The 13679-nt window shown below is 38.7% G+C and overlaps 1 protein-coding gene across 2 annotated transcripts; it reads right to left on the bottom strand.

Moving 5' to 3' along the window:
- Positions 1 to 916: 916 nt before the first annotated feature.
- On the bottom strand, positions 917 to 13560 carry LOC124278460. Of its 2 annotated transcripts, none has more exons than XM_046714166.1 (3): positions 13386 to 13560; positions 2562 to 2664; positions 917 to 2265 (listed from the first exon to the last, which is right to left on the bottom strand). In XM_046714166.1, exons 1-3 carry the CDS (start codon positions 13522 to 13524, stop codon positions 1860 to 1862), a joined length of 648 nt encoding a protein of 215 aa, XP_046570122.1. In that variant the 5' UTR covers positions 13525 to 13560; the 3' UTR covers positions 917 to 1859. The 2 variants fall into 2 exon arrangements, with proteins under 2 accessions (XP_046570122.1, XP_046570123.1); XM_046714167.1 differs by lacking the exon at positions 13386 to 13560 and adding an exon at positions 3596 to 3645.
- Positions 13561 to 13679: the final 119 nt, after the last annotated feature.

Here is a 13679-nt window from a genome sequence, read left to right on the forward strand (position 1 = left end):
ACGATATATATCGAACATTCAGGTATGAAAAGCTAAGTCGGTTCAAGTAAGCTTTCAGCAGATTCCTGTGGCTGTTGAAAAATGATGGATGCTTTTGACAGAATCTGACCCTGAAGTTTCACTATCTATTAACTGTTTATGTACAAGAAGTATGGAGCATATCACAAATCTGAACCAAAACTATATCAAGTGATTGTTTTTCTTCTGTCATTATTAGGCCTTATAGTGAGATTGTCCAATCAGCGAGCAGAACTACTGACCTATCATATAATCAGTAAAATCTAAGATGGGTCTCACGGACCTCAAAGTAGACCCTGTATCGTCTGTAACAGCCATCTTGAATTTTCCTACACCCACTTCACTCATTTCACATGAAAAGTCTGGTATATATATTTGGTATTTGGTACTGTTTTCTATAAGGAATAATTCCGAGTTAGGAAATTAATTGAAAATAATCAAGTTCAAGATTTCATTAATAGGATTAAATTAAACATTTCACCAAGGTTTAATGAGTTGTAAAATCAAAGACTGAACTCAACCCCAAAATGTACCCCAATCTCTACTTTACTAACAATGTGTAATCGTAAATATCCCAAGCATTGAAGGTATCATGTTTCAACCTAAAAAGTAATAAAATCTCTAGTTTCCGGAGAAGGTGTAAATATAACAAGCGTTGAACATATGATGTACACTTAGTTATCCGCCTTGCAGCATGTTTTCATTGTTTTGGTCGGGTTGTTTTTATCGACGCACACATCAATTTTTCGTAACATTCAAACATGAATAACATCAAAAGTATGAATATTTATGAAATTGTTCTAATTGTTGTGGCCTGTGTACGCTTAAACACGATCCACTCTTATCATGAGCATCTTACCTTTCAAATCAATAAAGAAAACCTATTTCAGTATTTCCTCATATAAAGTCCTCTAAAGGAGACGATGTACGTGAATGTTGTAAGCTAAATACAGGAGCTGGTGGTGAAGAATTGAAAACGTACTGAAACCATAGAACTCAACATTCAAAATATAGTATCCACGAGCACTAAAATGGAACCTGGAAACAGTTGCCACAACGTGTATTACATAATCTGTATTTTTATGTACTATTTTTAAATATGAAGACAAACTAAGTTTGAAAACTCGATACAAACCGATGAATGAGAATGTTGCATAATTCTGCCAAATATTCATTTTAAGCTGTGAACATAATTGTGTAAACAGTAATAGTGCTGAATTGGTATTTGCAGTGTATTATGTATTTACTCCATGTAAATTCATTAATTATTATCAAAGAGGCATAACTGATAATAGTGGAAATGCCAACCTGATAAAAATCATTTCAAGGAAGGATTAATCATTCCGTCTGTGAGTGACCAATATCTCAGCATATGTTCATATTACTCAATGGTGCTGGAAACCAAAATCATAAATAAACCAGTCTGAAATCGTGCAATCTACCGCACCTTAGACGAATAGGCCATCTGTTTCTCGTTTCTTATGATAATGTTGAACACTGACCTCACTGATACGAAAAAGCATTTGACTGGAAACATTCTTTGGCACCTCAACTGAGGACAGGTATCAAGTACGGAGTGTGCAGTCGTTCTGATACATGTACATGTACAGTACGACAAGAACACGCATACACATTCAATTTCGGGATATGCTTATTTCATTTGCCCTGCAACAGAATAATCAGGATTATCCTCTACTCCAGATGTAGTATCATACGGCGAGCTAACAGTCTCAGAAGCATTGGTTCCCCTATGACAATGGTCATAGTCGTCTTCATCTGTGTTCCTTTCGGTCGAACTGAGTTGGGCAACTGCCTGGGTTGCAGAGGCAGCAGTGTCGTAGTCATTCTGGTGTGTCTGAGGGTTGACTTTCTTTGGAAGTGATTGTAACCATAGTCATCTTCTCAGTATTTCCTGGTTGAGCCACCGAGGCTGTTGTATCGTAGTCACTGGTCTGTTGGGATGGCTTGTCTCCAATGTGATCATACTCGCCTTCAGCTGCAGAGGCTGTTGAATTGTCGTTTGCAGTTAGCTTCCCAGCAGGTTCGATGGTGAAGTAAGTGTTTGTAGTTGGAGGAAGACCCATGTCGTCCGCGGTAGCGTAGTCATAGTCACTGTTCTGTGTCTTCGTGTCCTGGATTTCATGGTAGTTTTCCTGTGAGATCTTACCGGCTAAACTGTAGGTCATGTCAGACTTTGCATCCTTCGGAAGTGATGCAGTCTTCTCCTTCCCTTCGCTTTTCGCTCGTCTGGAAGTTAATGTACAGACACAGGTAACCTTAACACTAATAGAGGTGTATATAGTAGCGTTATGAACATACTTCATTGCAATCTTAATGCAAGTAATCAATATAAATCTCTAAGGGTTATTCGTGAACTATTCAGTGATGTTCCAAACCTTTGAATGCTACCATGGTAAACCAAGTTGGAGCATGCGTGTTGACAGTTTGTCAGTGTCACATGTTGTAAATTCGATAGTACAAGTCAACACTATGCATATTTAGTATGTGTACAGACATACAAAATGGACTAATTAAATACTTACCTGTGCCGTATGATCCACACTGACACCAATGTGACAACCAGTACAACTGCGACTGTGGCCACAACTCCTCCAGCTATTGCACCAGCGTTACTTTCTGCCTGTCCTGAGATCAAATCAATCATTGTTGTTTCGGTACATGTGACGTATTATATACATAGGCGAACAAACAATTAACGTAGTGAATGGGTAAATTAAGGATGGGCGGTTAAGACCAACAATACCATGTATCCATTCATCAGTTGCTTCATCTACCCATACCTGCTGTAAGGAGAGGCGTCTAACACTACCTGTTGATGCAAATATCATAATTGCGTCGATCAAGTTGTAATGTCAATCACTGGATCGCACAGGCTAGACTAAGTTTCCTGAATGCCGCCATATAGCTGGACTATTGGTGAGCTACGGAGTTAAACAAACTCCTGATTATCGTGCACCCATGATTATCATACTGAGATTGGAACTCAAGTGCTGCAAATAAATGTATGCTCTTGATATTAATCACTGGTTTGTTTTGGAATGTAACTATATATTTCTCTGAATTGTATTGTGTAAGTCAACACACAATAATTAATTGCATTTACGTTTATTGTGTGTGAGGTGATATATATGAAACTCACATGACATAAATCATGCATGATTTTATACGTTGTCTTTGCGTTTACTAGGTATTCCATTTCTGCAGTAACAGCTGTCAAAATGTTCCCTCTTAATACCAAAGTGGACCTTGAGTGTATTGCAAGATACAGATATGTATGAATGCAACTAAGTTTGACGAAAATCATAATGATGTGGATGTATTAATTACAGGCCTTTGGGAACAAAGCCGGCAAGTCCGATATTAATCTTTCAGTGACGTTCCTAAAATTAAAATCATCATTGGCAATTAGCTCTGACATCTTAAGTGTGAATTTATCCTTAGTTACTTGTTTGAAGATATGCATGGCGTTGTTTTGGGTGATATTGACCGTCTTCGTATAGCTTGAAATTAGCTGAGTGCAGCGTTGAACTAAAAGACTCCAAAAAAACTAACAAACCTGAAGATAAGCTGTCATTTGCCATGGAATCATGGCTGTTTGTTGTTCTTGTGCTTTTGTACCTGTTTGATCAAAATACACGTGTTGGACTTATTGAGATTAAAATGGCAATGAAACATCCCAGAAGTGATCGGACAAGGAACATAATTGTGCAATAGTTATAATGGAAGTATTTCGTGGCTGTCTACATGTGCTTGTGAGTGCGCCAGTTTCACTTGTCCCATTCAATGGCAAATGTAACTCCAAGCATAATATCATACAGTTTTGTCATCAAACAATTAAGCATTAGTAATACATCAATAAGATGGAACTAAACGAAAAATACACGCAAGATAAGGTATTATTAATCACTATTCACAATGGTAATTTACATTTGTTTACGCAAGGACTGGTGATTTCTCATTCTACTATTGAACATACAGGTATATGTACTACATGATATTTACTGAAATTACTTGTACAATGTGTGTACAATAGCATGTCTATTGTCCGTCGTTCTTAGCTTTGATCAAAAGCCAAATTGATGGAGTGCTTTCGAATATCTTTGAAGTGGATATGTAGAGGGAGTTCAGTTGTTACGTTGAGTCTCTCAAACGGTTTGAACACTGTTGAACATTTCCTCGTTGTGATTTCATTCCCAGGTCGGACAGACAAGCATATTCTTCCATTTCCCCGATTCAGTCTCACATCAAGAGCATATACTGATATCCTTGTGGCAGTGTCATCAGACTTGAAACTGCACACGTAAAGTGTCGTTTCGTTTTGAGCAATCGGGCATCAGTTTGTTTCCATGGTTAATCGCGGCTTGAGATAACTCTACAACACCTCCGCTGATGTTCAGGGAATGACCTTCTGGAACATTTATAGTATCAGACATTATATACGAGGCGATAAATCTACCTACCTTGAATATAGAAATCCTCAAAACTTCGTTATCATACTAGGAGAAATATCAGGATTGCCGTATGATAATTTCTACCTTTCTGATGAGATAATGATTGCTTTTATGTGCACATAGGTGCCGTGTCCACACATGATTATCCCTTAGAACTCCAGTTAAATCATATTTGATACTTTATGCTGGTGTTGGGCATGACATTATTTAATTTAATGAAGATATATACACGTGTTGAACAGAAACCGTGGTATTATTATCTCTCGCAGGTAGAGGCAGAAATTCAAATCTATAACAAAGCCTGCAAATGTATCTAAAAACAGCATGCGACTAATTTGACATCTGGTACAACATAGAAGCGGAATGCATTTAGTTTCATTATTCTCAATAATTACTAGGGTTAACTGTGAATGCTTTGCTATAACATGTTTCACAGTTTTAAGTCCCTAGAATAGTGATCTATCTTCAGTTGTTGGCGATCCTCAGTCTTATTTTATATTGTATTTTCCTAATTTGAAATCATATTTAGAGATATACGCTAGTTTTATTTTCTATTACTGTGATATACCAGTTGGTTTTACTGTCCTTCGTCGACAGGTTTTTAAAATTTGTGCATTTGTCATGAATTTATAACTATCTTAAGTCACGATATGGCTGAAATACTGCCGCTGTGACTATAAACTTGAACTCACTCACTCACAGTTTTAATGAGTGCTCAGGTTTACATGCCGTTGTGTCACTCAAAAGTAAAGTGTACTGAACAGATATTTTAACCAGAACATAAATTTAAGACAGATGATTATATTTCGATATCAGTGTTTTATCACACTTAGGTTATAAGTTGCTTCATTGCCATATACAATGTACGTATGTATGGCACACTATCACACATGAACTATGCAATACATTTATTGTAATATTGATTGGTGTTCCTCATAATAAAGAAGCTGACATCCACACAAACTCTCTTCCTCATCTGACATATTTCTAATTTCCGGCACCCATGAAAGGCCACCTCCTCGTGGTGGGTGCTGGAGTCACGCTAAGCGCCTTTCAACCCCTCGTTGTGGACCCGGGGGATATTTTGGTCCACCAACCCGTTTGCCGTGGGTTGCGCCCCTGTGTCGGTGGAGGACGGGAGGCTGGTGGTTGAGGCACTTGGAGCCTGGAACCGTGTTTCTTTTGCCCAACACACGACTTCGCCCCTTACTTCACCTAGACGGGTGGTAGAACTGGCCCAGTTCTATCAATCGGCTGGTCACGTCATGCCCTGTGCATGGAAATGTTTTATTTGGATTAATCATGACATACAAAAATTGTTGATTAAAGACTGTGACAACCCTTATTATTGCAAATTTACATTTTTGCCTAGAGTCCTATGCCAGAAGGCGGTGGCTCATGGGCCAATCTGGTGGTATAGACCTCCTGAATTCTGAGTTTCTTAAGAAGAATGTCAAAAGCCGAACCAGCTAGACACTTCTTCTTTTTGATTTCTTAGCTATTTATGTCTGTATTTCTGAAGTATATAGCATCCCTGTAGCTCTGATCGTGCAGTTTGGTTTCCACTGCAGGGTCGTCCGTGTTGACACTCGATGGCGAGTGGAGATCAGGGTTGCTGAAAATCATTATAATACTATGGCTCACAACATTCCCCTGGTTCAAAACGAATAAACGTAGACACCTTTCAACATCATCTGATGATGAAGTCTCTTCAGCGGTGGTGGATTCATGGCCAAGATTCTTGGTTATTGAAACCGCAGATGGAAGTCCATTGAAACTGAATCCCTTTGCTATATCGATGGGTATCAAAAGTGTCTGTGGAGAGGTAGCAAACGTCACGTCTTCGTTCTGGCTCCCTTCTTGTTGAATGTGCCCGGAGGCAGCAATCTGTAAACTTGTTGGGATTACAACAATTTGTTAATACACCAGTTGTTGTCTCTGTGCACAGGACATTGAACTCTTTGCAGAGGTATCGTCCGTGACAGATCTCGTTGTCTGGCGTATATGACAGAAGAAGAAATTGCTGATGAATTGAAACACCAAGGCGTAACTGCTGTTAAGCGGGTTTACCAGAAAACAGGAGGCAGATATAATTAAAACTAATACTTACCTGTTCACCTTTGGGCTGTCGTCTCTACCAAAAGCTATTAAAGCTGGTTACTTTAATATCCCAGTTGATGTTTACATCCCTAATCCGCTGCGATGTTTTAAGTGCCAAAGAATTTGGACACGGTGCCAAGTCATGCACTCGTAAACCAGTATGCTCCCGTTGCAGTGGGGCTCATGATAATACTGAATGTACCAAAGACATCAGATGTGCTAACTGTAATGGTGAGCACATGGCATCGTCAAATCATGTCCTAATTTTGAACTCGAGTCAAAGATTCTCAAAATCAAAATCACTAACAACCTCTCCTACCACGAAGCCAGAAAGTTAATACCTGCACAGTCTCAAACAACTACAACTCGATCATATTCAGCCACTGTTTCTTTCCCTGTTCATCATCCTGTAACAAGGTTTCAATTTCATGCCAGACAGCCATATCTTGGGTAAAGGCCAAACAAGTTACACTCGATGACTCCACCCAGTCCTCTCAAAATGAGCAAAGTTCGTCAACAACTGCCTCACAGACAGAACAAGAACCAGAGACACAATCAACTCCAGGAAACATAAGCCATTTGTCAAATAAAGAAAGAAAAAGATGCGTAGGGCAAAGGGCCCTCCAGCATTTAGAGGTACCATCTACCTCGTCAACATCCGTGACGGTTCATAATCCGTTTGGACCTCTTGATATGGAGGTCGCTCCCTCACAGCCAGGACGAGGGGAGTAGACATTCTTCATGGTCAAGATCCCCTGTTGAACCGCCATGAACAACTCTATTAATTTAGGTACAATGGAATTGCAGAGGCCTTAGGAATAATTTTAATGATCTACAGTTATTATCACAAGATTTTTAATCCATCGGTTTTAGTTTACAAAGAGACCTACTTGAAAAGTACAGATAAGTTTGAATTGCGTCGGTACAATTCATTCCATTCATTCTCACCTCCAGGCGATAAAGCCACTGGCGGCGCCTCTATTCTCGTGAGGCAGGGTCTTATCCATAGCTCGGTTCCTCTTAAAAGCAATCTTCAGGCTATTGCTGTCCGTCTTTCTTTACAGATAACCTTTACGCTTTGTTCTTTGTATATTTCTCCTTCTTCAGCTCTTCAGCAGTCCGATCTTCAGGATCTCTTTGACCAACTTCCTCAACCATGTATAATCATGGGAGATCTAAACAGCCATAATCCTTTGTGGGGTAGTGCCGATACCAACAGTAAAGGAAAAATCATTGAGGACTTCATTTCAAACAATAATTTATGCATCTTTAATGATGGATCTGTCACATATTTACACCCTGGTTCAGGAACGTATTCTGCACTTGATCTGTCGCTCCACAGACCCAAGTATTTATAAAAATTTAAGTGGTCTGTCCACGATGACCTTTGTAAGAGTGACCATTTTCCTACAATACTTTCCGCTATAAACCCGAGTGATGACCCATCTACAACAAAGGTGGAATTTTAATAAGGCTAACTGGCCATTATTTCCAGACATTGTGTGCTGACAAATTGAAATCTGACTTTTGTCAATGTTTCAGATCCGATTGAGTTGTTCTCTGCTAAACTGAAGAATATTGCCGATGAAACGATTCCTAAGGCTTCTGCTAAACCACATGTTCGTAAACCATGGTTTACTGACGATTAATAAACAAGCTAGAAGTGTAGGAAAAGGCAGAGAAATACTTTCGACGTCACCCTACAGTTCACAATTTAGATAATGTTAAAATAAACAATGCCAAGGCTCGGCGTACTTTTTAAACAAAGTAAACGTCAGTCTTGGAAGAACTAATATCAAAGATTAATTCCCGTACGCCAATGACGAAGGTGTGGAACATGATACAGAGAATCAAGGGCAAAAGGTAGAAATTCTAGTGTTCATCATCTCAAAGATGGAGACGATCTTTTAACTGATAAAATTGACATTGCAAAACAAGTTGGGTGAAACTTTAGCTACACATTCTCACTCATCAAACTATAATCGAAGAAGTTTCAGAAAATATAAAGATCATCACGAAAACTTAAAATTAACTTTCACTCTGCTAATGGTGAAGATTATAATGAAGTATTTTCCCTACATGAGCTGAATACTGCCTTAGCGCAAGCTCATGATACGGCAACAGGTGCTGATAATATCCACTATCAGCTCTTGAAACATTTACCCAACGCATGTCTTGAAACACTTCTGAACATTTTTGATAATATTTGGACAACAGGACCTTTCCTCCTTCGTGGCGTCATGCCATTGTTGTACCGATACCTAAGCCTGGCCGGGATCATACAGATCCATCAAACTACAGACCTATTTCACTAACTAGCTGCGTTTGCAAGACCATGGAACGCATGGTCAATAATAGATTAGTATGGTTTCTGGAATCCAATAATCTTATTACTAACATCAATGTGGTTTTCGCAAAAATAGAAGCACTATTGACCATTTGGTTCGGCTGGAATCATTTGTTAAAAATTCCATTGTAAATAATCAGCATACTGTATCAATCTTTTTCGACCTGGAAAAACATGATACAACATGGAAACATGGCATTTTAAAGAGATTTACATGACTTTGGTTTGAGAGGCCGTTTGCCTCAGTTTATAGCACAGTTTTTAGCAGACAGACAATTTCAAGTTCGTGTTGGATCAACCCTGTCTGACCTTTATAATCAGGATCAGGGGTTCCACAAGGTAGTATTTTGTCTGTTACTTTGTTTTAGCATAAAATAAATAGTCTTTCAAACGTATTAAATGACTCAATAGATGGGTCATTGTTTGTGGATGATTTTAACGTTTCATGTCGTGGTAAAAAATATGCATACCATCGAGGAGACAATTACAGATGTGTTTAAATAAAATTCATAAATGGTCACTTGAGAATGGCTTTAAATTTTCACAGATAAAGACCAAATGTATACATTTCTGTCGAAAATATAAACCTCATAAAGATCCCGAACTGTACTTGGATGGCTCTCAATTAACGTTGTAAAAGGAAGCCAAGTTTTTGGGACTGATTTTTGACAAGCATTTGACCTTTTACCACATATTAAGTCTTTGAAGACTAAATGCCTGAAGGCACTCGATTTATTGAAAGTCGTGTCTAATTCAAGGTGGGGAGGGATCAAGCTACGCTCCTACACCTTTACAGATCACTTGTCCGCTCGAAACTTGATTACGCCTCTATCGTATATGGTGGGGGCCTGTAAAGCAACCTCAAACTACTTGATTCTATCCATCACCAGGGTCTAAGACTTTGTCTTGGGTCTTTCAGAACCTCTCCCATAGACAGTCTCTACGTTGAGGGCCGATGAGCCATCTTTAAAACTTCGCCGTATCAAACTGTCCCTACAATATATCACAAAGTTATATTCTAATGAATCAATCCTGCTCACACTTGCGTTTTAATGCTCTTTATGAGGATTTGTATAATAAAAACCTTCACTTGTCCCACCTCTTGGGATAAGAATCCAACAATATATTTCTGCTGCTGGCATTGAGTTGGAGAATATATCTCCTTCCCGTCTTCTTTCTTCTCCTCCTTGGCAATTGGTTAGGCCACAAGTCGACCTAACACTCAATAAATTTAAAAAATCAGAAACTAATGACTTACAATATAAACAAGAATATAATCAATTAAAAAGTAAATATAATACCTATAAATCCTTATTTACAGATGGGTCCAAGGATGGCGGCGCGGTTTTGCTTGTGCCACTGTCATTGGGTCCAAAACAATATCTTCCAGACTACCCAATGACAGTTCAATTTTCACAGCTGAAGCAAACGCAATACTAACAGCTCTTAAATATATTAATAAACACCGTAAATATGAACAATATATCATCTTTTCAGATTCTCTTTCGTGTCTTCAGGCTATACAAAATCTTTCTTGCAAACATCCACTTTTATTAGAAATTATTGAATTGTATAATGAGCTTGCTACTGGCCAATGCGACATCGTCTTTTTTGTTGGTTACCCAGCCACGTTGGCATTTCTGGGAACACGATGGCTGATATTGCTGCTAAGGCTGCACTCAACAAATCTGTGACATCACTTCTGCTCCCATACTCTGATTACAAAGCTTGCATTAGATCTTACATCCGCGATCTGATGCAAAAGAAGTCAGGACACCCAAGTAGGTATCAATAAATTACATGAAATAAAACCCTATATCAGTTACACTTACTTGGGTTGTCAGTCCAGATTTGAAGAGGTCATCATACGACGATGTCGTATTGGCCCACAAGATATACGCATGAGTACCTATTGAAAGGTGAGGATCCTCCGTTTTGTATCCCTTGTGATGAACGAATCACGGTCAAACATGTCTTGCTTGACTGTGTTGAATATTCCATCACAAGGGATATTTATTTCAAAGTAACAACTATGAAGGATCTTTTTAGTCATATAAGTTCTCATTTAATTATTGCCTTTTTAAAAAAATTAGACTTGCTAACTGATTTGTAAATAGATATATATTTTATTATTGGTAGTTTAAATTAGTAACTGATATTGTTAGTGGCTGTATCCTCGAAGGGGGTTGAAGTAGCGTAAAATTATTGTCCTCCTGAGAGGGTACGTAAGTCCCAAAACATTTAGTCAATTTAAGTGTACCAGGTTTTTAATCGTAGAATATGTGTACTTTTAATTTATGGCTAGGTTTCTCTTCTGTCCCCAATGGCTGAAGGGATGGTGTAAATCCAGCTAGGGTCCATGCAGGAAGCAAATGTACTGTAAGTCCCCATGGTCCCTAGTATGGTGATCTACCTTCAGTTGTTGGCGATCAATAGCCTGTTTTTATATTGTATCGCCTTGTCTAGTTCAAATGTTTTAGATTTAGTTACTAGTTTTATATCTATATCTGTGATAATCTAGTTATTTTACTGTCCTTCGTCGGCAGAATTTTATAATTTCACTTAAATTGTTGATATATTTATAACTTGCTTTAGTCACGATATGGCTGAAATATTGCCGATGTGACTTAAAATCTTAACTCACTCACTCACTTCTAATTTCCGAGATTTCTGACATAGGTGAGATTGAGCTTGTATCCACTTTGAATTTGTTTCAGTATTGAGGATCCACAATACCAGTTCCTCATAATGTGTTGTTTTCCTCATAATAAAAAGGTTGACATCCATAAAAACCTCTTCCTTATGTGCATCACTTCTAAGTGCCATTCAAAGACCTGATGCGACATCAAGGTGGAGATGATGCAGTAATATTCACCAACAAGTACAAGTGCTCCTCATAATAAAGAAGTTGACATCCATAAAACTCTCTCTTCCTTATGTGTATCACTTCTAAATGCCATCCAAAGACCCAATATGTCAGAGTTTGATTCATATTACATTGCTCATAACCAGTGTTTACCTTTTGGCTCGATTTGTCTCAAGTGCCACATATGCATGCACACAAACCCATGCACGATCGCAGAAAAATACAAAGAGCACACTGACCACGGAATAGGTTTGCCCTTCTGGGATTATTTTCTCCAAGTAAGACCAACAATGTACATAAATTCTTGAAAGTATTTCTTTCAATCAGGTATGCCTTAACGTTACTCCCATTATGTGCTTAAAATAACACACTTCCATTCACCATTTTGATGTTGTGATTCCATTTTATTACAATCAAGGAGTTCCTGAGCAATGTGATTTCTACTTGTTTCATGTCCATCGTCCAGGTTACTACTGACGTGTCTCTTTTAATAACAGTTGTATATTCATGTTCGCACACAAACCCGCAATTGAAACAAATGTGACGTAAAATGTTATGTAAAATACTAAAAATGTAACCATGTTTCACACAAGGAGGTTCAAACGTAATACGCTATTGACAAAAACACACTAATTTTGTTTATTTGTCACTGACAAAACCAACGGCTGTTAATAGGAGGGAGAGCGTAATAATATAATAAATCAAACACCAATGTCATGTCGGATGTGATCACTAAGGATGACGTTGAGGTAGCGACTGCATGCGCACTGAAGACACCCTGTGTTTGAAAACAGTCCGGAGAATGTTGTCCCTGTAGCCTGTGCTAAGCAACCTGTTATGGCTCCTGTATTCCGCCGTCAGTCCCAGAGAACTACTGTAGCAGCAACCAATATCTATACACTTCCACACCCAAACTGTCGACAGTGGCAGCAACAAGCATCACTAGGCTCATTATACGAAAATCAGATCAGTTAAGATATGTAAAAGGTTCAGTGTCATTGCCTTGTCTTCTGAATTACTGCCCTCTGTTCAAGGTAGGCGTCCCTAGACAGTGAGGTGGAAGCAAAACAGAGGGTATCGTTATAGAATGATGTAATGCTCCCTCAAAAAGCATACATACAGTTATCCACTAATCGGCCTCAACACTGTAATCGGATCTGTTACATTGACATATCGATTCAAAGATGCACCAACTGAACATTTTCTTGTTAATATGCCGTCACACCTGGGCATCTGAGTGGCAAATTGGGAGGCGTTCCTCCGATCTACTCACGTCACAAGGAGGCAGCATTTACTGATTGTCAACAGTGAAGGCAATGATTGCATTTTGTCAGTGACTGCTTTGAGTTTGCCTCACCAAGTTACCTATTTCTCAAAAAAGAAGTTTTAAATTGTTAAACAAATGTAAATGTCGACAAAAAACGTCGATATGAACATGCATATTGTCCACATACAAAAGAATTCACCATGGTCAATGTGGTGACAACCTTCTGAATACGTTATCGTGAGATACGATGTTTCTTCTATTAAAACAGCAATATAGAAATCCAGTTATTCAGTTTAAACTACACTGTACCCTTACCTTCAATACACTGATATTTCACAACAGAGAATGTACGAATTTCACCCTGCCGAGGACCCCTGATACACACACCGAGTCTTTGTTGAGCAGTTTCTGTACAGGGAGACCAGCTCGGTGTAGTTGAATCTGTGATATCCATGTTCTGTTACATCGTCCGCACTGAATTTGACGCAGCTAGAGAAGCCAGTATGTGGACACTCGGTGTTGTTAGTGTAGTAGGCGTCATAGATGGCGATTTTCTGGGTGGAGTTGCAGCTGATGTCATGTCGAGTACAGACGAGTCCATAGGTTCCA

This window comes from Haliotis rubra, unplaced genomic scaffold (assembly GCF_003918875.1).
Source record: "Haliotis rubra isolate DU_JTF1 unplaced genomic scaffold, ASM391887v1 Scf2371, whole genome shotgun sequence".
NCBI classification, from domain to species: domain Eukaryota; kingdom Metazoa; phylum Mollusca; class Gastropoda; order Lepetellida; family Haliotidae; genus Haliotis; species Haliotis rubra.